This window comes from Marmota monax, unplaced genomic scaffold (assembly GCF_021218885.2).
Source record: "Marmota monax isolate L192 unplaced genomic scaffold, Marmota_monax_Labrador192_F-V1.1 WCK01_AAM20220418_F8-fsc00127, whole genome shotgun sequence".
Classification (NCBI taxonomy): domain Eukaryota; kingdom Metazoa; phylum Chordata; class Mammalia; order Rodentia; family Sciuridae; genus Marmota; species Marmota monax.
Window position 1 is genome coordinate 1,106,674 of NW_026692894.1, and position 23,885 is coordinate 1,130,558.

Here is a 23,885-nt window from a genome sequence, read left to right on the forward strand (position 1 = left end):
TACTCCCAATGGCCAAAGCTAGAACAATTTGAGCAACAAAATAAATATTAAATTATGATCCAAAGAAGAAGATAAATATCCCTGAATCCATACTGATATAAATAATTGAATAAATCAATAAATGGGGAGAAAGGAGAACTCTCTGAGAAGAAGAAATCCAAATGATTTATGTAGACTCTTCTGCCACAGGAGGTGGGGACAGCACCCCACTGTGCATATGTGGACTGTGCATGGTGACATCCCCCCAAAGAATGCGGCAGGGATGAGGGGACCATGGCTTTCCAGTGGAGGAACTGACAAACTCTACCTCAGCCAGGTGATCAAGGTCAAGATCAACTGTCATAAATCATGTGGACAGCATCCACCCTATTAAGTGACGTGATAAAAATGACACTTGGCCTCTGTGATCCTCCTTCCTCCAACCCACCACCCTAGTCGAATCATTAGAAAAACACCAAATCCCAATAGAGGGACACACTTTAGGAAATACCTGACCAGCACACCTTGAAATTGCCAAGGTCATAAAAAAAAAACAACAACAAGGCATGTCTTAAGAAACCGTCACAACCAACAGGAGCCTAAGGAGATGTGAAACCAAAAGCAATGTGGTCTCCTAGATGGAATCCAGACACAGCAAAAGGGCATTAGGTATAAACTAAGACAAACTGAGTTACTCAGGGGCTTTAGTTAATAATAATAATGTGTCCATACTGGTTCCTCTATTGTAACAAGGCTGCCATACTAATAACGAAAGATGCCAATAATGGGGAAGACTGGGTACAGGGGGTACATGGGAACTCTCTGTGCTATTCTCTCAAATTTTATGTAAACCTAAAACATCCTAAAGAAAAGTCTATTATTTTGTAATTGACTTTATTTATTTTGGTATCAGGGATTGAAGCCAGGGATGCTTAACCATGGAGACACATCCCCAGCTCTTTTTTATATTTTATTTAGAAACAGGGTCTCACTGAGTTGCTCAGGGCCTCACTAAATTGCTGAGGCTGGCTTTGAACTCACGCTCCTCCTGCCTCAGCCTCTTGAGCTGCTGGGATTACAGGTGTGCACCACCACACCCTGCCAAAATAGTCTTTAATATCCAGTGAATGTTTAGATTTCCAGTTTGTCACAAAGCACACATATGTACTGAATTTTGAAGGAGAGGATGGAATTCATGCATGGTACAGGTCTTGGGCAGGAACTTTTGGGGGAGGAGCATGCTATGGAGAGGGGATGAAGTTTCAGTGTGGGGACAGGGGGACAGTTGGCCCCAAGTCTTCAAAGGAAAACTGACCTGCTAAGGTGGGTTCAACTGATGGAACTGCAAGATCTTGCAAGTTCCTTGGCCCTGTCCAGTGTATTATCATGGGCCTGCCTCCAGAATGATATCTTGGAGCTCTGAGGAAGGGACACAGGCTTCAGACTCAGACGTGAGGTCAGATCTTTCCTGTGCCACCTTGGAAAGTAACTCTACTCCTCTGAATTTCAGTTTCCTCATCTACAAAATCAGACTTGTTTTCAACCTTTTTGTGATTATCTCGAAGATGAAATGAAATAAGAATGCATGTGAAAGTGCCAGGAATGATCTTTCCTCTATCTGGGGACAGAAAGAAGTCATAGACCATTGCTGATCTAACAAAAATATTTATTTGGGAGAAAGCTGGGGCAAGGGGTGGTCACCAGTACCTGAGGAGTGTGAGTCCTCTTTGGCAAAGGGTGCATGGCCACTTTGGAGAGCTGAACCCTTGGCGGGGGCTTTGATACTAATCGGAGGCCACACTGACATTGGGGCTAGCTGTCGCTGCAGGGCCTGTGAGGCAGTGGATTTCTTAGGGGAGGCCTGGCGCCTGGCCTTGTGGTGATGCCTCCTCCTGATCTTGGGGGTCTTCTTGTGGGAAGCTGACGGAGAAGGCTCTTTCTGAGGCTGGTCCCCCAGAGAAGTGAGTTCCAACTTGGATGACAAGTAGGGCAAGGTTTGAAGGGTGGAGCTGGAGGCCGGGGAGGGCTGGGGGGTGAGGGTCACCTTTGCCCCCAGGTTGCACTCACAGGGCCCACGGAGCGGGGGCAGGGAGAAATTCAGGTCTTCCCACCAAGGAGTCTGCTCCAGAGAGGCTCTGGGCCAGGCCACCAGCCCCCACACCGACTCCTGCCTGGGCACTGAGAGGAGTGTCTTGATCCTGAGCAAAAAGGGAAGGAAGCTCGGGATCAGGGAGCAGAAGGAGATGGAGGAGCCGTAGAGATGGGCATGAAGTGGACAGAGAGGAGAGCTGGGTACTGGTCAGGAGCCAGTGATAGAGACAGCAGACAAGGCAGAGGCCCACATACCCCATTTCTTCCTCTTCCTCTTCCTCCTCCTCTTCATTGTGCCAAATGTCCTCTGGTGAGATCTTGGACACAGATTTGAAGTTGGAGTACACACTTCTTTTCTCTTAAAAAAAAGTGAGACAAGGGGGGACCTCAGACCAGGACAGCGATTGAGAAGAGATCCTGAGATTTTTGGGGAGGAGACAGGGCCCCCATCTCCCAGCTACCCGCCTCATCCCAGACTCCTGCTGTAGACCTTTCTATTCCAGCCTGCTTCAATGCTGTTCCCACCACCCCCTCTCTGCCACTCCCCTCTCTGCCTGATAAAAATTCTACCAGTTATTCAAAGCCTGGACCATTCTTCACCTTGAAAAATTCTTTGCTTAGGTCCCCTTAGCCCCTTGCTCCTCTCTGATGGCGGCGACCACATAGTTTGTACCTGGTATGTAAGATATGCTTTCTGTACCATTGTTCTTATTGGTGGTACTTGATTGAACCCAGGGGTGCTCTACCACTGAGCTACATCCCCAGCCCTTTTTATTTTTTGAGAAAGGGTCTCACTAAGTTCCCAGGTTAGCCTTGAACTTGTGATCCTACTGCCTCAGCCCCCTGAGTCACTAGGATAACAGGTGGGTGCCACCCACACCTGGCTTCTATATATCTTTCTCACTGGTGTTTCCTTACAGGTTGGGACTATGGTCATCTCTGATCATGTCCCTCCTTGAGAGGAGGTCCAAATTCATTGCTGAGTGGAAGAAAGGTCACAGGCCCCACCCCCACCATTCTATCCTACCCTTTCTGGAGTGGAGTGGGACAAGGGGAGGGGATTGTGAGGAAAGAGGTTTTGCCTCTTGGTCCTTCAAGGTCCAAAAATAACTGAGCTGAAAGATACCAGCCACACCTTAAAACCATTGTGACATCATCCACGTAGGTCACACACACCAAGGAGCTATTGTGTTTTCACATAACCTGGCCTGGGTGAACTCTCCGGGAATTCACCGTACCCAAGTCTCCTCTGTGACACAGAGGCTCTCACGATCAGAACCCTGAGCTCATTGGGGGGAACCCTCTCCTTCTCTGAGGGGTTAGGCTGTTACCCACTTCTTAATTCTCATGACAGCTTTGGGCAGGAGGGTGTTAGGATCCCAAAACTCAAGTCCAGGCCCTGGAGGTGACTCTCTATGCAGTGCTGGGAGGTGGAGACTCCCCTTGAGCCGAAGTAAGGCTGAAGATAGGAGACCCAGAGGGAGAGGGCTGAGAGGAGCCCTAAGCAGGAGTGGGATCTCTCAGGATGCTGGCCAGGCCTTTGGGATTCTGGTACCAGCTTGCTTTTACACTTCTCATGATAGAGTCCTCCAGACACTCTTTTTTCTTTTCTTTTCACCTTCTCAACAAGGACTCCACCCTGAAGTATATTTCTCCCCATCCCAGAAGCTCCCCCCAACCTGGCCCAGCTGAGGGTCCTCTTCCTTCCCCGATGTTCTCTACCTTGAGAGCATTTCCATTCAGAGATCGACAAAACACTTCTACACCACCTGAATTCCACTGGACTGCAGTGAGGCCCTCTGTTTGTATAGCAGTGTATCTGGAGTTCTGGGTTAGAATTGATTTCTGAGCAAGAAAGCTAAGGGGGGAGTTGGAATCCGTTTGCCATCACTACTGGAGAGGGAGCTTCCGGGCCTGTGTCCACATACTGGTAGTGACAGGCAGCTCAGCTGTAAAATAACCCTGAACTCTTAGAAATACCTTTCTTTTATGTAACCACAACCTGCGCCCCTGTTTTGGGGAGTGTGTTTATGGTTTTGGATGCCCTTGGAGGAGGCACTACAAAGTATATAAATACTTTTGGAAAAGGAGTTTGTTGTTGTGGTGGTTTTTTTGCATTAAACTCCACACCCCACTTTTCTGTACCACCCTGAGAAGTGGTCTAAACACAGCATCACAGAGGGTCTATCCAGGAATCCCTCAGCCTCTGGAATGGAAGGTTCTAGGGTTTGAAGAAGCTGGGTGGGGGAATATCCAGGGGAAAAAAGTAACATGCCCCAATGACTAACAAGGAGAAGTGGGGTGAGACAGGAGGATGCTTGGTTGATAGAACACTTGGGGTTGTTGAGTCAACAGATCTCCTATTCACAGAAATCCCCAGGGAAAGGGATTTCCTTATTGGCTACTTTGAGCAGGTGACTTCATCTCCCGAAGCCTCAGTATCTCCATCAGGAAAGTGGGCATAACATTAGTAACTACCTCCTAGGCTTCAAGAGATAAATGAGACAGATTGCAACAGGAGTGCCTGGCACATAATAAGCATTCAAGACAATGTAGCAATAATAAATTAGGGCACATACAGTATGACAAATAATTTAGCATTATTTACTCTTTTCTGAGCCCCAACTCTCCTTCCAACTTCAGAATCTGGGCTCCTCTTCTGTCTCTGCTTAAAAAAAAGAAAAAATTCCCTCCCTCTCTCCCACGTGTGTGGTTCCCCCTCTCAGAGGCTCCTTACCGCAGACAGCAGCCATCACTGGGTGGAGCAGGGCAGAGGCTCCCCTGTCCATTACTCAGGGTTTCCAAGGGCCTGGCAGGGACTCCCTCCTCCCCCTTTCCAAGCCAGGGACAGGAAGTGGGGATGTTTGGAGAGGGAGGAGTCTTTCCCCAGTTATTATGCCCACAATCAGCACCGGAGTCAGGCCTTGGCTTCTCCACTACCTGCGCTGGCCACCTGCTCTAGCCTCCTCTTCTTCCAAGCCCTTCAGAGGTCTGTCAGCTGGGCAGTCAGGCAGTCTATGTGTTGCCCTGACTTTTAACACTAACTTGCTGTGTGACCTTAGGCAAGTGTCTCCCTTCTCTGGTTTCAGTTTTCTCTCGTAACATAAAAAGGAGATAAAAGTTAGAATTCCATGATTTAATGATGTAAGTTGTTCAAATGGGTCAAGAGAAGGAGAAAGTTAAGGAAATGGGATTCAGGCACTGGTCTTCAAGGGAAAGCGACTGGGGAATTATCTGAATAACTCTCCCCAACTATCCAGGCAAAAAAATCACAGTAATAGAGACCCTTCTGACCATCTTCAGAGTCTGAGAACACATCCCTCTGCTTTTCTTCTCTAGTCCCAGCCCGGCCCCTTCCAGGCGTTTTAACCCTGTTTACAGAAATGGGAATTTGCATGATGAAAATAACCCCAGCCGGACTGCGATTTTTACTGCGTTTGGCACGGGGCTCGGAAAAAGCGGCTGCATAGCCAATTACTGGAATTTTTAAACACAAATAATATTTTATGGGATCAGTGGGCTGGCGCAGGGCCGCCGCACCCGGCGCAGCTCCTCCGCCCACAAACAAGCTGCGATTGTGCGACGGGCCAGCGCGCCTGCCCTTGGGTGAGGGTGGAGGACAGCGCCGGCCGGCGGGCGGGGGTCCCAGAGCTCGCAGGTGCAGCGCGGGGCTGAGCCGTCTGGGCGCCCCACCGGCAGGGGGCGTCGGCGCGGCCCGGGGCGGGGTGCGCTGCGCGCGGGGCTCACCTGCAGCGAGGCGCCTGGAAGCGTTTAGCGCGAGAGGCGCGCCCGGCGCTAGCTCCCCCGCCTGGCGGCCGCCCGCTGGGCCTGGCCCGCGCCTCGCGCCCTTGGCATGGCCGTGGCCGCCGCGCCGCCTCCGGAAGGCCGGCTTCCCGGAACGGCCCGAGGGCGGTGGGGAGTCCGCGCCGAGGCCCCGAGCCACCCCTGGCTTCCCTCTTCTGCCTGCACGGAGCTGAAGTACTGGAGGCGGATTGGAAAGCCCGCGCCATCTCCAAGGGGCCAGGGCAGGGTGAGAGGCACAGCCAGGGGCACTGGGAGCACGCTCCCGCTAGGGATCCCCACTCTTCGGTACCCTGAGGCCGCCAGGCCCGGCCAGGGGACCCCTGGGCTGGCTGTCCTGCGGCCCTGGACTCCTGTTGGGTAGTTGGAGAGTCGCGGCCGCCGCGCGCCCCGCCCCAGCACGCACAGGGTTAAGCAGGAGCAGGTGTGCAGCCAGATGCCGCTGACCAGCCCCCTCCCCGCGCCCCGCCGCCTCCTCCCCCTCCGCCCACCCGCTCGAACCAAACAGTCCCAAAGAAAAGTGCCATTGTTGCTGGGCCTTTCCCCACCCCCGTCGCTGCCCCACCACCTGGAGCGGAGCCCGGTCCCCTCTTCACCTGCCCCGGGGCCGGCCGGGGGGAGGGGAAGTGGGGCCTCCTAGCAGGGACTTCCGCTCCCCCCTGCCACCCCTCCTCCAGTGGCCCCCTCACTGACCCCTGAGCCCGGGGGCGGGCACTGCCGCCGAGTGGTGGGGGGTTCCTTTCTGTCCTGGGATTCTGGCTTCCACCTTCCAGCTCTCACTCTAACCGCCCCGTCCTCCCAGGCTGGGGAAGCCGCGGAGGTTTACAAACCTCGGAGGACACCGGTAGGCCCGGTGCGCAGCAGCACTGGGGACAGTGCCAGGCTCACTGGGGTTTGTCAACTGGCAGCTGTTACTTTTCTTTGGTCCAGCAACCAGACAAGGAGGCAGGGCGAGACTTTTGTACAGACTAGGAAACTGAGGAACAGAGAGGTGAAGTGTTGAGCCCCATCGCAAGGCTGGCTTGCGCAGATCTGAAGTCACCCCACTGCCTTGGCACCACGCGGCCCCCAATGCTCGTTTGGCAGACAAGGAATGGGGGGCTCCCGAGACCGGGAGTTTGGCACTACCCAGGACTCGCTGTTGTCCTGGGCAAAGTACTCCTCGCTTCGGTTTCTTCGTTCTAAAATCGACGGGGTGGGCTTCCGTGGTTCCTGGCTCCTCACGCTGACACTTGGGATCCAAGGGGCTGGCTGACCCCCGGATGTCTGGGTGCCCCGGGAGGGACTACACGTATTAGGCAAGCGGGGAGGAAAAGGAATCTCTCCCCTCCCCCCTTCTCCACCAGCCTTCTCCACCCTGCCTCCATCCCTCTCTGCTGGCCCCCAGGAGGCTGAACTGCGAGGTTAAATAAATATCTGACGGTGGCTCCAGGAAACGAGTCAAGACCGCTGCCGAGAGAAAAAACCCAGACCTCGGTGGAGATCCGCCCCGAATCTCAAGCAGCTCTCGCTCCGCCCAGGATGACTGCGGAGGTTTTGGCCCCCTCGGGGCTCGCCCAAATTCCCCAAGACAGCCAGCCTCCTCTGAGCGGGCGCAGCCCCTCTGCTCCGACCTCCTCTAGCCCTGGCGCTTGGCAAGCCCGGGTCGATGCGCGGGGGTTACCGTATTTCCTCTTGCGCCCTAGGTTTTGAGCGCAGGTATTTAACTTCTCCAACACAAGAAAGAGTGCTCTTCTTACTATGGAAAGGGCTCTATTGGGAGTGGGAAGACAGGAGGCTTCGGTTTTGCTCTCTTAGCTCGACCATTAATTTCTGCTGACCTGCCCTCCTTTAAGTCCAGTTTCCTTTTTCCACCTGAACACATAGTAGGCACCTCAAATTCAGCTTGCATGACTTCAAAATTTCAAACCCTTGTCCGGCCCCCAAATCCCCCACCCCCAGTCCTGCACCCATCAGTCTCCTTCATTTCAGGAAAGGATAACTTGTCTTCCCAGTTATTCCAGAAGAAAATCTTGGGGGTTACTCTCAACTTTTTTTCCTGCCATAACTCATCTGAATGCTTAGCAAACCTTATTTTGCCTTCCAAATATGTGTAGAAGCTGCTTTTCTTCACCACACTCCACTGAGCTCACTGTTCCAAGCCACCATCTTTTCTTGCTGAGACATCGCAACACTAACTTGGTCCCTTCCGCACCTCTTTTTTCTTAGTCCATCCTGAACAGAGCGCCCAGAGTTTTCATTTTAAAACGAAAGTCAGATCTTGTCCCTCTTATGTGTTTAGAATCCTCCAGTGATTGTACATCTCACTCAGGAACAGTTCCTTACCAGACCCTACTGATCTCATCACCTCCCTGTCCTTCCTCCTACCCGGCCACCCACATTCTGCTCTAGCCTCATTGCCCCCTCACTGTTGCACAGGCAGATCCACACACTGTTGCCTCAGGGCCTTTGAACTGCTGTCCCCTCTGCTTGAAATAATGCTTCCCCAGCACCCTAATGTGCTGCCCATCCTGCTTTGAAGTTTTGTCTGACCAACACCCCACCTGTTACCCACACAGGTGGTCCATTTCCTTTGCCCTGCTTTCTTTTTCCCAAGTATTTGGGGAAAGGGTTACTGGGAATTGAACAAATGGCTCCTTACCACTGAGTTACATCCCCTGGTCTTTTTATTTTTTTCTTCCAAGACAGGGTCTTACTAAGTTGCTGAAGCTGGCTTCAAACTTCTGATCTGATCCTCTCAACTCAGCCTTCTGAGTCTTTGGAATTACAGATGTGAGGCCCCTGCCTGGCCCAGTAGCTTTTTGGATACTGGGGATTGAACCCAGAGATGCTTGAGCATGAAACTAAATCCCTAGGTCTTTTTAAATTTCTTTTAAAATTTTAAGACAAGGTCTAAGTTGCTTAGGGCCTCATTAAATTGCTGAGACTGGTCTCTAACTTGTGATCCTTCTGCCTCAGCCTCCCAAGTCACTGGGATAACAGGTGTGCACCACCAGTCCCAGCCTCCCAGTAGCATTTTTTTGCTGTCTGGCATGCTGCATATCTTGCCTATCTCTTTCTCCTAGATTGCAGATTCTATAGAGATGGAGGCTTTGAAATGAGTCTCAGTTTTAGCCAGGGGTGGTTGCCCATGCCTGTTATCCTAGTGGTTCAGGAGGCTGAGGCAGGAGAATTGGGAGTTCAAAGCCAGCCTCAGCAAAAATGAGGTGCTAAGCAAATCAGTGGGACCCTGTCTCTAAATAAAATATAAAATAGGGCTGGGATGTGGCTCAGTGGTCAAGTGCCCCTGAGTTCAATCCCCAGTATCCCATCCCCCTCCAAAAAACAGTCTCTGCCCTAGAGCAGGACTTCCCACAAAGAGGCACTCACTTCTGTTGAAGGAATTCGCTCATCACTTGCCCTGCCTGGGCCTTACAGGGAAATAGGACCCAGTGAACGTCTCCCTGTCTTGAGAGTGAGTCTATAGTAAGAGATGAGGGAAGGCTAGACTATGGGGCTTAGGTGTCCCTTAGCTTTGTGCACCTGCAGAGCAGCACAGAGCAGAGAAGGCTTACCCCAGGGAGGCTGCAGCCTTGTCCACAGGGCTCATTCATTTGTGAAGTGTCTGTGAAGGTCTCTGATGCACCAGCCTGGGCCAAGACCCTGGGAGAGGCTAGGATGCACAGAGCAAGACCGGGGCCAGCAGTTAAGAGACTTGGGCCATCAGCACATCTGTCCTAGGTTGGATGCCCCTCAGTTCTCCCAACTATAAGTGACAGGCAATCCCACCTGCCCTATATGACTCATGAATAAGACTGAATATCAAATGAGATAACCCCACCATGCACGAGACAAGAATTAACACATAAGGCAAGGTCTCAGTCCTTCAAGAGCTTAGAGTGTGCTCTTTGTAGCTTATCTGTCTCCCAAAGATCCCCCCAAGGTCCTCCAATCTCCTATTTCAGTCTGGGTCTTGGTGGGACCCCTTGGGACTGGAAAACTCCCCAGCCTTCACTTGAGCTGTCTTCCTCCCTGACCCCACACAGCCAAAAGAAGGCTCCCCCTGGTGGCACTTCCAGAAATAACAGGTCTCAGCGAGTTCTGGGCAAGAAAAGCCCTGGTCCTTGACCACAGAAAGGGAGAAGGAAGAGGCCCGAAGAGGGAGTTGCGGAACCTTGGGAAAGAAGCAGGGCAAATCTGAGAAAGAAGTCAGTCCTCAAACAGAATGTCAGACTGGAGGGACCTGGGGCCTCCTACGTTACCCTGTTTTATAGATGAGGAAACAGAGTTCAGGGAAAGGGAGGTAGAGCAGGATCAGAACCACGTTGTCTACACACTCCTCCGCTGGAGCTCGCTCTGTGGCACCAGGTGTCACATGTATTGACATAAGTCAAGGAATGAATAATGTCGATCCCAGTATTCCCTGAGGGCCTCTGAACGCACAGCCTTCTCTCCCAGGGCAGATTCCCAAATGTCAGAGTCTCTGCATCCGGGGTGACCAGTATAACTTTGGATCTAATCTGTGTCAGAGTCAGAGATCAGAGATAGACAATTCACCTGGGCTTTCTGTTCTTACTAGGTATGGATATAGGGGAGAAGATGGGACTCAAATAAATCCTGCTGAGATCCAAAATGACCCGCTCAACTGGAGGGGTGTGTGGGAGGGACTATTATAGTTGCAAGTAGGGACTACTTAAAAAAAAAACAAACAAACAAACTTCATTTTCTAATTTAGGTCTTGCTGCTATTAGCCCATTTTAGAGATGAAAACAATGAATCATCAAAGTTCAAGTCACCAAGTGACTTGCCCAAGGTCAGGAAAAGCCTTCGGGAAAGACCAATGACTGCCTTATTTTTATTGAGCTGATTTTAGAAGGACTTTTCCCAACCGGAGGTGGCCTCCTACCATGGGGGAGATTTCTCTTGCCTTCTTTGGATTCTGGTAGTCGGAGGAGCCCCTGGCTCCTGTTTAAGGTCATGGGGAAGGTGAGGCCTGGGCGCAGAGATTGCAGCAGCAGAAGAGGAGTGCAGTGCTGGGTGGCCAGAGGAAAGAGCTCCTCACTTTCTCAGTGGCTGGCTGATGGAAAGCCTGGATTCTGATGACCCTATGCAAGGGCCACCGTGAAAATATACCCATGCTGTCTAGGAAGAAGATCCTGCTCTCCAGTTTCCTTGATGCATGAGCAGGTGCTCAGTAGATGGAGGAAATCCTGGCTGGGACTGGAGGACACCAGGATCTGGATTCCAGTGCTGACCTTTAGACACCAAGACTGCACCATATAGAGCAGAGGGTGGCAACGCAGGCTCCGGAGTCAGATTCCTGGGTTCATGTGCCAGGTGACAATTTCATAGATTTGTGGCCTCGACTTCACCTCTCTGAGCCACTGTTTTCTTATCAGTAAAATGGGAATAATAGCACCTACTTAAAATTGTTGGAAGCATAACATGAATGAATGACACTAGTATTTAAAAAAAAAATGCCTGGTGCCTAGTAAGTGCTCAATAAACATTATCAACTATTATGAAAGAACCGTCCACGGGAGTTGCATGAGCTAATAAGGTCGATTCACAGACTTAGATCTCAGAATCCTGAAGTCCCTTTGGCTCTGCCATTTTTCTGTGGTTCTGGGGTTGTTTTCTTAGTCTAGAGGGCAATGAAAGTCAGGGAGATATCATACAGGATGGGGGACCCCCAAGGCCTAACCTGGTTGCCCAGGCCTTGGTGCCAAGAGGGTATCTTGGGATGAGTCCCAGGGTCCTGAGGGTCATGGATTGTCCTGCATCCAGCCTGTCCCTTGTGGTGAGCTGGAGAGAGGCTTTTGTGGGAGAGAGGTAGGCAGGAAGGTTCCTGGCCCGTCATGTTTACTGAACTGCACTGAATTATGACTAAATGCCAAGATCTGGCTTCAGGCAATTGCCTAAATCATTTAGGGGTTGACAGGGAAGGGAGGGAGGGGACATGGGGAGCTGGAGGGAGAATGTTCCTGTAATTCTTCAGTCTGAGGTACATTAAGGAGCCATAAGCCATGTCGAGAGCTTGAATTACATTAGAGAGATTATCCTGTTACAGTTCATAATCCTGGATAATATACCGTCTTGGAGCACACCTGCCCGTGATAAATCTCGCCTGTAATGGCCTGACCCTGGGGACTCAGGGACGCTGGGGCAGCTGGTAGGGGCTATCAGAGTGGACACAGTCTCTGCAGAGGCACCTGTGAGGCCCAGTGTCCTCCTGACTCACCTCTGTGCCCCTTGCCCCTGCCTCACCCTGGAAGGAATAGAGGAAGCCAGAGCTTCAGATTTCTCTGTTTCCATTCAAGTTGCCTGATGCCCAAGGATCCCCCAACTCTAACTCCCACCCCACAACCCTGCTTCCTACTGTGGGAGGAGAATGGGGACAGGCCATCTGTATCCCTGTCTCCGGACTCTCTTTCCTCTGATTGCCTGCCCTCTAATCTCTCCAAACCCAGATGCTGAGAACACGCATTGATATTCTCCTTAGCTCCAGCTCAGGGCTCTGACCTCCTGTTACAAGGGGGTGTGTCATCAGCCACCTGCAGTGTCAGCAAACCTTTTCTGAATGTCTGTCTCTTCAGCTAGATTGCAAGCACCCGAGATTGGGAACCATGACCTTCACCACAGCACTCAGCATGGGCAGGTCCAGCAACTTGCCCATGGTCACAACTAGTTGGTGGCAGCCAATCACCGGGCTGTGGCCACTTCAGAATGCTGTCTCTACCTGAGAGCTCTGTCTTGTGTCACCGGTGGGCCTGGCCTCACTTTCCATGAGCTGTCGAGCCCTTCCTGGATCGTATCTGCCTTGCCCTGGGGGACCTCACTATCCAAACGCTGACTTCTCTCCTGGTGGATCTGGTGTAGAATGGCACTTGACCCTGTCAGGTTCATCTCCAGACTTTTCAAGGGACTGAATGAACTCATTAACCCTCCCCTGATGGTTCTGCTTACCCAGCCCTTGCCCTTTCTCCTCTGCAGACTAAGGCTCAGGTCCCAGGTCCTGGGAGGCCCAGCAAGAGCTGGGCACCTGTTAGATCCCTACTTCCTCCCTGCATGACACCCCAAGCCCCATCTCCCCAAACTCTGCTCTACCCCTCCTACCTGCCTTCCCCAAGTGCATATGCCCTGTGTCACATGGGGGCACAGGGAGGAAATGTTTGGGGACCTCCTGGGTTAGCCACGTTCCTGGAGCTTTGGCTAAGCCACGTCACTCCAGTCTTCCACAGTGGTCCCCAGAGCTACCACTCAGCCAGTGCTCACTAAATGCAAACCACGGGGATGTATTTTTCCTTGATTTATCTCATTTGCCCCAGGCCAACTGTATGACAGAGGTACTGTCAGTTCTATTTTATAGATAAAAATACAGAGACTCGTATACAGAGTTTAAACATAGTGCCATCTGTCCAGACCTCGTCAAGGGCAGAGCTGGCATTGAAACCAGGCATGATGTTCCAGGCTTGGGAGCTTCACCCTTGAGGCCACACTGGCTACTTAGGTGAGTGCTGCACCCAGGCTGCTGCCCCAGCCACCCTCCACCCAGGCCACCCTTCTCCAATCTTTCTGGTCCCTGTGGTTTTCTTTTGCACAACGACCCCCCCCCCCGCCCGCCAGTCTTCTGCTGTGAGGTTCGGGAACTGCATCCCAGGTTGCTGTGCCCCGTGGACTCCTTCCCTCCGGTCCACTCCACATCACTGCTGCCGAGACAGAAACCAAGCAGTGTGATCCCACCTATCCGTTTATTCCATCACTTGTTTGTGGAATCCTAGAATGCCCGTCCGGTGGTTTTCAAACTAGAACACAGTTTTCAAAGAAAAGCTCCTGTGGGCATCTACAGGAGAAATGAGATCCATGGGAGATCTGACTCGTGCTTTTTGTCCCACCCTGTCCACTATGACCCCTTCCCTGTCCTCCCAGTGTACAGCTGGGAAGCAGCTTCGATCCTCTTCCTGCTGTGTGCATGGCAGGAAATAGAAGTTCCAGAGCGAAGTGGGCTGCGCTGCTCACTCAAGTGGGTTGTTTCTGGACACCCCGCCCACAAGGACCTCTTGCTTTTGGTCATTGAGGGTGTCCTGTGGGAACAGTTCACCTCCCCCATGCTCCAAGTGGCAGAGGATCCTGCACCCATTTCCAGAGCTGCGTGACCTTGGGTAAGTCATCATGCAGCCATTATGACCTTCCATCTATCCCCTCCTTGGAAACAGAGGGAATAATAACAGGACCTACTGGTTTTAGTTTTCTACTACTGTTCAATAAAACACCCATCATCTCTCGAACCCCCAGGTGTCTCCCCACACATGTGACTGGCTGAGCTCAGCTGGGTGGTTCTTCTGCTGGTCTCTATGGCAGTTACAGCCAGGTAGGGGCCAGGGCTGTGGTCATCAGCAGGACTGACCAAGAAGCTGGAGTAGGTGGGTCTCTTGCTCTGCAGGCACCCACAGCCCCACCTCTCCCCCAAGGTTATATTTCCCACTGGCTAGCCAGACTTCTTCCAGGGCAGCTCAGAGGGTCCCCAGAGGCAAACAGGTGGAAGCTTCCAGGTCTTCCTAAGGCTTAGCCTCAGAAGTGCACATGTTCCCATCCATGCATTCTATTGGTTAAAGATTCAAAGGGAAAGGAAATGAACTCCACATCTCAATGGGGGAATGAAAAATTGTCCTCTCTCTCTCTCTCTCTCTCTCTCTCTCTCTCTCTCTCTCTCTCTCGGCAGTGCTGGAAATTGAGCTCACGGTCCCTCTACCACTGAGCTACATCTCCAGTCCTTTAAAATATATATATATTTAATTTTGAGACAGAATCTCGTTAAGTTGCATAGTGCCTTACTAAGTTTCCCAGACTGCCCTTGAATTTGTGATCCTCCTGCTTCAGCCTCCTGAGCTGCTGGGATTACAGGCATGTAGCCATCTTTAATCCACTACAGCCTGTGTGACATTGGAGTATTCCAATATTCCATCTGTGTTCTCATCTGTGAGGAATAAAGATATCAATCATGGTAAGTAGTTAGACCAGGGCCTGCCCCATAGTTAGCATTCCCACGTTAGCTGTTGTGATTTTATTTTTAACCCATCTGTCTAGCACTATGCTAGGTAACGGGTGGTGGTGATGGGGGTGACTGATGGCAAACAGTTTATACTCCTGATAATAAATAATCTAGTTCATGGGATAAAATTAACACACGCAGAGATCAAAGTACTGATTCAAGGCATTGCGTAATTAAGGAGCCCATGAGAGGTTCAGATAACACAGACTTGAAGAAGCTGAAGGACAGAGATTGGAGGTGGGGGCTGGGGAGTCTAGCAAGGGCTTTGAGGAGAGAGAAGCATCTTTGAGGGGCAGGGTAGTAAAATGGTTAGAGTATAGATTCTGGAATCAAGCTGTTTTCAAATCTTAGTTCTGTCACTGTCTGGATAGACCTATGTAGCTTTAGCAAGTTGTTTAGCCTCTTTTTGGCCCAGTTTTGTTTTGTTTGGTTTGGTACCAGGGAATGAACTCAGGGGCACTCGATCACTGAGCCACATCCCCAGCCCTATTTTGTATTTTAGTTAGAGACAGGATCTCACTGAGTTGCTTAGTGCCTTGCTTTTGCTGAGTCTGGCTTTGAATTCATTATCCTCCTGCCTCAGCCTCCCAAGCTGCTGGGATTACTGGCTTGGGTGACCAGTGACTGCCAGGCTCAGTTTCCTTTCCATACAATGTATCTCATCAGTCTTGGGTGAAGAGTAAATGACTTCTTACCTATAGAGGGACCAGAATATGATGAACATGTATGTGCTAATTACTCAGTAGAGTTGAGTTAGCCTCATAATCTCTAAAGAGAGGGGGGCTTGGGACGGGTGGAAGGAGGGACAGATGGATGGGACCAGTGACTGCAGGTGTAAAGCACAAACACACATGTGTTGTGCTCAGACTCAGAGTGAGAATGACTTTGCACAGGGGGGGATGTCCCTGGGGGTGGGGGCAGCACCGTGGGACCTAAGGCAGAGGGGCAGGGGCAGCGCAGGCCCAGGGAGCACTTGAGACTCGCTCGAGCAGTTTGGACTTGAGCCTTGCAGGCACAGGGGTGCTGTCGATGGCCTCAGGGTGGGAGGCCATCTGGGCTGTGTTTTAGAAAGAGCCCCCGGCAGGCGGGTGCTGGTGGAGTAAAGACAGGGAGAAGGTGACGGAGGTATGAAATGGGCATGTCCTGAACCAGGGTGGAGGCAGAGGGAAGGGAAGGGAGAGAGGGTTGCCTCAGGCTCCAGGGGGACCCCGGTCTCCTGCCCATTTGCCCTACCATGGCTGGCCGCAGCTTCTGCCCTGGCCTCTTCCCTGCTGGGCCACACTTGAAGGCTTAGTCTGGGGAGGGGCAGACACCAGGAAGCACAGGGCTGTGCCCCCCCAGGGGTGACGGGATCCCACCTAGTGTTCCCGGACCCAAAAGAACAATGTTGGGGACTTAGCTGTGGCCCAGAGTGGCCGACTGTGAGCAAGGGCCCAGCGCTGGCTCTGTGTGTGTGTGTGTGAGAGAGAGAGAAAGAGAGAGAGAAAGAGAGAGAGAGAGAGAGAGAGAGAGAGAGAGAGAAAATGTGTGTGTGAGAAACAGTGTGTTGTGTTTGTGACAGTGTCTGTGTGTGTGTGCGTGTGTGTGTGCATGAGGGAGAAGGAACCCACGAGTGTGACAAAGAGGAAAGAGGGGGACCATACGTCTATTTTCTTTGAGAAATACCTGTCTGGTCAAGTGAGTGAGAGCCTCAGTAAGAGAAGGGACACGGGCTTGAGGGTCAGTTCCTCATTAGCAGATGAAGTGTCCACCATGGGGCCTGTGGGAGTCCATGCGTCTACTCTTCAGGGAAGTCCCTTCTCTCTCTCTCTCTCTCTCCCCCCCTCTCTCTCCTTTTTCACTATCTCTCTCTTAGGTAGCCTCAGGCCTGGAGTCCCCTCTGACAGTGAGGATTCACCCTTCCTGTCCCAGGCCACCCTGTGGTCAGAGCCCCCCTAGGAGTGGGGCTGGCTGGGCCCTAGACCAGGTAGCTCTGTCCGTCAGCCCCTGAGGGACCTGCCCTGGACCACACCCTTCCTTCATTCCCTCCTTTGACACTTACTGTGCCCGGCCCAGAGTCTAGGGGCCTGGGGCAAGCAGGAAGAGTGGGGTGAGAAGGGAGGGCTGTCCATTCCACAAGGAGCCACAGGCGGGAGAGTGACAGCCCCTCAGGACTCTCTTCTGGTTGCCCTGGCTCTTCCTGGTTCCCTTCTCTGGTGAGAAGAGCAGGGAGATTGCAGTTGGAGAGGCCTGGGTTCAAATCCCAGCTCTGCCTCTTACAAACCGTGGGGCCTGCAGGTCCACCCTAACCCTCTGACAATCTGACCAAGAATGGAGACATTTGTTGCTGGGTTCTGGGGATAATTAAGTGGGAAATGAGTTTCAAGGCCTAGAAAAAGAGCCCTCTCTCCCCTTTCAACTTGTTTTTTTCCTCTTATTCCTTTTCCTTTATTTAAAAAGTATTTACTGAACCAAAGTAAAAGAGAAAAGAAAGGGGCAGGAGTCCGGGTCGCAGGGGATAAGTTTCGGCAGGAGTCTCCAGGCCCCATCCCCTAGCCTGGGCCTTCCGTGTCCTGTCTTCATCCTCTGGGAAGTGGGGAGCCACTGAAGGCTTCAGAGCTGAGGAGTACCACGATTTGTCACCTGCCTTAGGACCTGCGATCTGGGGGTGCCGTGTGTGTGTGTGTGTGTGTGTGTATGTGTGTGTGTGTGTGTGCAAGGGGGGCAGCGGAGCCTCTGCGAAACCTCTCCGGGTGCCTCCTCTCTCTTTTCTTCTTCTTCCCCTCTCCCTCACCACGACTCTCCTCTCTCCCTCTCTCCTCTCCTCTCCTCTCCCTCCATTGCTCTCTCCCCTTGGGCTCCCCCTGCGGCTTGCCAGCTGCCAGCAGATGACATCTCCTTTCATGTTTGGGGCTGAGCACGGCTTTGAATGTTCGTTTGATTCCGTTAAGATAATAGCTGGTTCACTGTCAGATGCAGACTGATCAGTTAAAGCCTTAATCACTGCCTGTCTCCTCACGCGGCACTTATTTTTTAAGAGATTAATCCCCTCAGCCCTGATCCAGCTCGCATTCAGCTTGGGGAAAAAAAAAAGCCCAAGGTTTGTGTTACCCTTGTTATTATTATTGTTATTATTGTCCCCGTTCTTATGCTGCATATTAACACCCTCCCTCTGCCCTTCAACTACTCCTTTCTTTTTCCTTCTGATCTCCCAATCTCATCCTGCCCCCATCTCGCTTGTATATTCTCTCTCTCTCTCTCTCTCTCTCTCATACACACACACACACACACACACACACTCTGATGTGGCTCTTGATAGTGTGCGATACATCCAGGCAGAGAAGTAACGTGAGCGCAATGTCCTTGTCCATACCCTCTCTACCTCCTCATGTGCACCTGGGTGTTCTAGAGAGAGGATACCGGTCCAGGCTCCTGCACACCAGGGCAGCTGGGACACGTGGCTCTATGACCTGGCCGGGAGTCAAACATGCCTGCCCCCCACCCCCCACCCCGCCCCAGACAGTCACATGTTCTGTGACCTTAGGGAGAAGTCTCAGTGTCTTCACTTGCAAAGTAGGCCTGCCAGGCCTGGGACAGTGGCACACTGTTAGTGACTTGGGAGGCTGAGGCAGGAGGATCCCAAGTTGGAGGCCAACCTCAGCAACTTAGTTAGTGATACTCTGTTAAAATAAAAATAAAAGGAATGGGGGGATGTGGCTCACTGGTAAAGTACTCCTGGGTTCAATCCCTGGGACTTCCAAAAATAAAAATAAAGTGGACGTGGGAACATTTACTTTGGGAAAGCTGAGTGTTGAGAACACGTGCTGAGGGGCCAGGCACAGAGTAGGGCTCAGGGCTATTCCCATTCCCTGCTCCCCTCTCCCGGATTCCATGGAAAGATACTTTCTGGAGGTTTTCTAGTCCCTTCCTGAAGGTGTGGTGTCTTCCCTGGGCCCTTGTGTAGACACTCTTCACCTTATTACTTGTCTCGGCTGGGAAGGACCATCTGCCTGATGCTCTGAGTATTTTCTTTTGTAATTTGAAATCAAAGCTAGAATTCCTCAGAGGACAGTAACCTAAAGACCATCTAGTCCAACTCCTGGAACTACACGGAGAGGCTGAGGCTCAGAGAGGGGGCTGGCTCGTCCCAGGTCACAAAGTGAGCTGTAGAAGGACCAAGACTGAGCTCTGTCCTGGCTTGGCTACATCACCCAAGAGAATCGGTCCACCTACCAACATTTCCTGGGTGCTTTCTCTAGGGGTTGAGGTGTTGTCCTGGGCTTGGTGAGATGACCTTACAGTGGTCAGGTGCTGCTATCTGTACACTTCATCTCCTTAGAGGTAGAAAAGACAGCACAAGGTGGTGTTCTGGTTACTGAGGTTGATATCAGGTGGAAGGAGGAACCTCCTGCCCTTAGGGCATGGGGACAGGTGACAGAGAAGCCCAACATCCTCCTGGTGAGTCGTTAAGAGCTTGGTCTCTGAACCAGACGGCCTGGGGTTGAATCACTTGCTGATTGGAAAACTTGGATGAGTCACTTAACCTCTCTGGGACTCAGTTTCCTCCTCTAAAATAGGAATGGTGACAGTATGTCTTAGCACTCGTGCAGGACACGCAGCAAGGGCTGCACAGTGTCAGCTGTGACTGTTCAGTGGAGACAGGTTGAATATCTAATCCGATCCTGCCCTGAACGGGGAGCTCAGGGTGCAGAGTTGAGCAAGATGGGGCCCTGATGTCAGTGTGTGCTCAGCTGGTGTGGACAGAGAAGGCGACCCTTCCTTGTGCTTCCGGGGCGGATGCCTGGCCCAGCCTCAGGGAACGAGATGCAACCTCCTGGAAGAGGTAGCTTGTGGGCCCCACCAGCCTGGGGCTTTGTTCTGTCCACTGTGTCCCCAGAGCCTAGAACAGAGCCCGAAGTGGGCAGAAGCTCGGTCCATCTTTGCTGAGTGGACAAATGAAGAGCCAGCTGAGCTCCGTCCTCAAGGAAGAACAGGATAGCAACAGTCCCTTCCCTGGGCCTCAGGACTTGGTTTGGAGGCCAAGGGTCCCCTGGTTATTCTAGGAATCCATGCAACTGACAGGGGCTTGGGAAGGTTGATAAGGATGGGAGTGGGGGATGAGGGAAGAGGTGGAGGAGGACACTAGGGTAGGAGAGTCCATGCCAATGGATGGGAGCAGACATGGGGACATAGAGGTGGCCGTGGTTGCTGCAGAGAGGCAGGGGGCTGGAGAGGATGGGGGTACCTGCAACTTCCTCCCTGGCTGCCTGGCCCGCAGGAGGCCGCGGGGTTAATGGCGTGCCTTCCCTGCCGGCAGTCCGCCCGATGGGCTTCTGATGCCTTTTCTAATTTGGTGAGGGCTGGAGATTAGAAGGCAGGGAGGAGAGAGTTTTCCTCTCGCAGGTTATTATCCTGCCAACTCCCCTGGCGCCGAGGGAGGGAGTCAGCGTGTTCCAGGAGAAAAGGAAGCAGGGCCTGGCATTCTGGATCGGGCGCCCCTGGGGAGCGGGGAGGGCGCAGGGACTGGTGCAAATAAAATTGATGCTATTAATGGATCCGCTGCTGGTGGAAATGGGAGCAGCCGCCTCGGCAGCCGGCGAACTGGGAGGCGGCTGGGGGAGGGGCTTCCTAGAAGTGGAGCTCGAGACGCCACCGAGCCCAAGGTCCTTCCCTTCCAGGGTCCCTGGATCTTCCTTTTCCCCCAGAATGGAAGGGCAGCCTCGCCATTCGGGCCACACTGTCTCTGTCCCTCAGCTGCACACCCCTGCTCAGTGGTAGGCCATGGTCTCGCTGGATACTAACCCCGGCTCCCTAGGGAAAGGCTGATCCCTCTGGGCCGCAGGGCACCTGAAGCCTGTTCTAGAGAATTCCATCACGTATCAGACTCTGCTCCCAGGATACACTGGGGAACAGGAGAGAGACGGGATGACAAGGCCAAGCAGGAAGAAGGAAGGGGAAGAAGAACAAAGGAGGAGGGAGAGGAGGGAGAGAAAGAGGGGAAGGTCACCTGAGCTCAGGGTTCCACCCTGCACTGAGGGCAGAAACATAACGCTGCAGTGCCTAGGAGTCCAGTCCTGTGGGTGGCAGCACAAGGACCCCAGGAGCATCAGAAAAACCAAGGTGGGCTGCCTGGAGGTGAGTCCTGAGCTGGATTCGGATGGGGAGGGCAGAACTGGCCTGACATGGTGGGGTCCCCACAGGTCCCCAGGGGAAGCTGCCACCTTGAGTAGGATTCTCTTCTGAACATACCCGCACTGCCACCCCTCTTCACCAGCCACTTATCAGTCATCCTTCTAGCTCCAGCACCACCTCCTCTGGGAAGCCCTCCTAGACTGCCCAGCCTGCAGCAGGAGCTCTGCTCTAGCTCCTTTATCACTCTGTGCTGTCTTCCATACAACGCTGTCTTGAGGCTTTGTCTCCTTGAAGATAGTGACCTTGACTTATTTCTGTGTCCTCAGGGTCTAGCACCAAGGCCAGGCACACAGTAGGGCCCATTTGTGTTTGATGAGTTAATGGTATTTTTTAAAAAGCCATCATAATTATCAAGAATACAAGTAACAATAAATGTTGGTAAGGCTGTGGGAGAAGAGGTTCACTCATACACTGCTGGTGGGACTGCAAATTGGTGCAACCATTATAGAAGGCAGTATGTGGATATTCCTCAGAAAACTTGGCATGGAACCACCATTTGACCCTCTCCTTGGTCATATACAAAGGATTAAAATCAACACACTACAGGGACACAACCACATCAATGTTTATAGCAGCTCAATTCACAATAGCTAAGCTGTGGAACCAACCTAGGTGCCCTTCAACAGATGAATGGATAAAGCAAATGTAGTATATATACACAATGGAATAGAAGTTCATTGGATTAGACAAGGGGTAATGAAGGGTAGGGAGGGGGTTGGGAACAGGAAAGATGGCAGAATGAATTGGACGTCAGTTTCCTATGTTCATATTTGGACACATGACCAGTGTAACTTCACATCATGTACAACCACAAGAATGGGATCCTAATTAGAATAAGTTATACCCAATATCTATACAATATGTCAAAATACTCCTTACAGTCATGTATATCTAAAAAGAACAAAACAAAAAAAAAATGCCATCAGCCCCTTCTTCTGTTCTGAGAGGAGCACCATAAGCAGGCCCAAGTCTAAGGAGTTTGGAGCAGGGCCCTAGGACAGTCCTCCCAGCCAGAAAGGTCACCCAGGAGGCCTGCATCTGAGGACAGAAGTTCTACCATTGACCTGTCCTTGTTAGTTTAGGGTTGACTCTTGTCAAATGACCTAGGCCTGGAGCCTGGGAATACTGAGTTCCCGCTGTGTGTGTGTGTTACCGGGGTTCGAACCCAGGGCTCATGCATGCCAGGGTCTTGCTAAGTTGCCCAGGTTGGTCTCAAACTTGCAATCCTCCTGCCTCGGCCTCTTGAGTGGCTATGATCACAGGTATGTGTCACCATGCCTGGCTCTAAATTCCAGTTCTACCCTGACCAATGGACTAGCTGGATGATTGGGCCTCCATTTCCCCAATATGTTGAAAATCTGAACAGCTTTCTTGGATCCTGTGGGGAGGGGCCTTTGTTCAAGTATGACAATCCTGAGGTCACACTTCTCTGAGATCTTCCCTACTCAGTCACCCCAGAAACTGGGCTGAAAAGACAGGAAGGGAAGAGTGGGGGCTGGCGGGGGCTGGTGGGGGCTGCTGTGGGAGGGACCTACGGGAGAGAGCCCAGCAGGGCAGCTGGGAGGGAGCACAGTCCATGCTGAGGGCTGGGCTATCTGCTGGCCCCGGGGTAAGGCAGGCTGCCAGTCTTGTGGGCAGTCATAGAGGCTGGGAAGGGGTGGCCTCCGGGGCATTCTGGATCTGACATTCCCCCTAGACCAGTAGGGTACTCATGTATTAGACATCTCAAGGGAATCACTTCTAAGAGCCCCTCATATGAGAAAATAGACAACTAAATAACCAGAAAAGAAAGCCAAATAGTGAAAATGTTCTTTTGTACAACTCTGCATAATCATAGCAGTAAATAAGAAAATAAATGCTAAAGTACAAAAAAAAGACAAAAGTTATTGATTGATACTAGAAAAATTGGATTAATTTGTCCATGGGGCAGGAAGCACATGAATGAATGTGCAAGTTTTAGAGAATGATTTGCGTAGAGCATGACAGCATCCACTTAGCTTGGGTCTGTAACTTTATCTTTGTCATCATAGGGCGTCATTGTTTATTCTTGAATCTGCTGTTTGAAGGCAGGGATGTGTAGATCTACAGAAAAGTTGACACAAGTGCTAACTGAAGCCAGTTCTCACCATTCGAAGATTTGTTACAGACTCACTCTCAAAACAGAGCACAGCTGAGTTGCTCTGGTGCATCCCCCTGTTCCTGCCTGTATCCAGGAGAGCTCTGTAGATGGACCATCATGGAGTGTGTGACCTTCATTACAGGAGAAGCAACAGAGATGTGCTGTGGAGAAGCTCACCTACCTGTTCTGGAAACTCAACCATAACTGCAGTAATGACTGTGAACACAGCACACATGTTGCGATTTGTTTTTCTAAGGACAAGTATACTAACGCTGACACAAGATTGCTGGTATATGGTGACACGACCCTCGTTCTCCATTTGGATTTTGCATCTTTTGCACTTCCATATTCTAGAAGTTTAAGCTCCCAACCCTTCCTGTTCCAGGTAAGTTAAGAAAGCACAGGTAAATAGCAATGCATTTTAATCACTGTCATTCTTTATGTGTAAAGGACATCTATTATTCATCCTTTGGCTTAAGCACTGCCTCCTCCGGGAAGCCCTCCTAGACCACTCAGTTTGCTGTAGGAGCTCTGCTCTGGCCCCCTTAACTTCTGTACTGCCTCTGACATGGCAACTCAAACTGTGTCTTAACCTGGAGGCAGTGGCACACACCTGTAGTCCTGGCTAAGGCAAGAGGACTCCAACCTGGGCAACATAATGAGACCTTGCCTCAAAAATAAGTAAGTAAATAC

At 51.6% G+C, this 23,885-nt stretch overlaps 1 protein-coding gene across 1 annotated transcript; it reads right to left on the reverse strand.

The window, feature by feature from the left end:
• Positions 1-1,624: 1,624 nt before the first annotated feature.
• On the reverse strand, positions 1,625-23,427 carry LOC124096700 (uncharacterized). The gene is made up of 4 exons (XM_046450650.1): positions 23,374-23,427; positions 5,818-6,139; positions 2,326-2,428; positions 1,625-2,177 (listed from the first exon to the last, which is right to left on the reverse strand). The coding sequence occupies exons 1-4, from the start codon at positions 23,425-23,427 to the stop codon at positions 1,646-1,648; spliced, it is 1,011 nt and encodes a 336-aa protein (XP_046306606.1). The 3' UTR covers positions 1,625-1,645.
• Positions 23,428-23,885: the final 458 nt, after the last annotated feature.

Bases quoted from the DNA above. Each gene is read 5' to 3' on its own strand.
- LOC124096700 (XM_046450650.1), bottom strand. From the start codon at position 23,427: ATGTGTGCTGTGTTCACAGTCATTACTGCAGTTATGGTTGAGTTTCCA. The intron at 2,429-5,817 runs GTGAGCCCCGCG...CTTTTTTTTAAG, and splicing joins TTCCAGGCGCCTCGCTGCAG to AGAAAAGAAGTGTGTACTCC. The intron at 2,178-2,325 runs GTATGTGGGCCT...CTTTTTGCTCAG, and splicing joins GAGGAAGAGGAAGAAATGGG to GATCAAGACACTCCTCTCAG.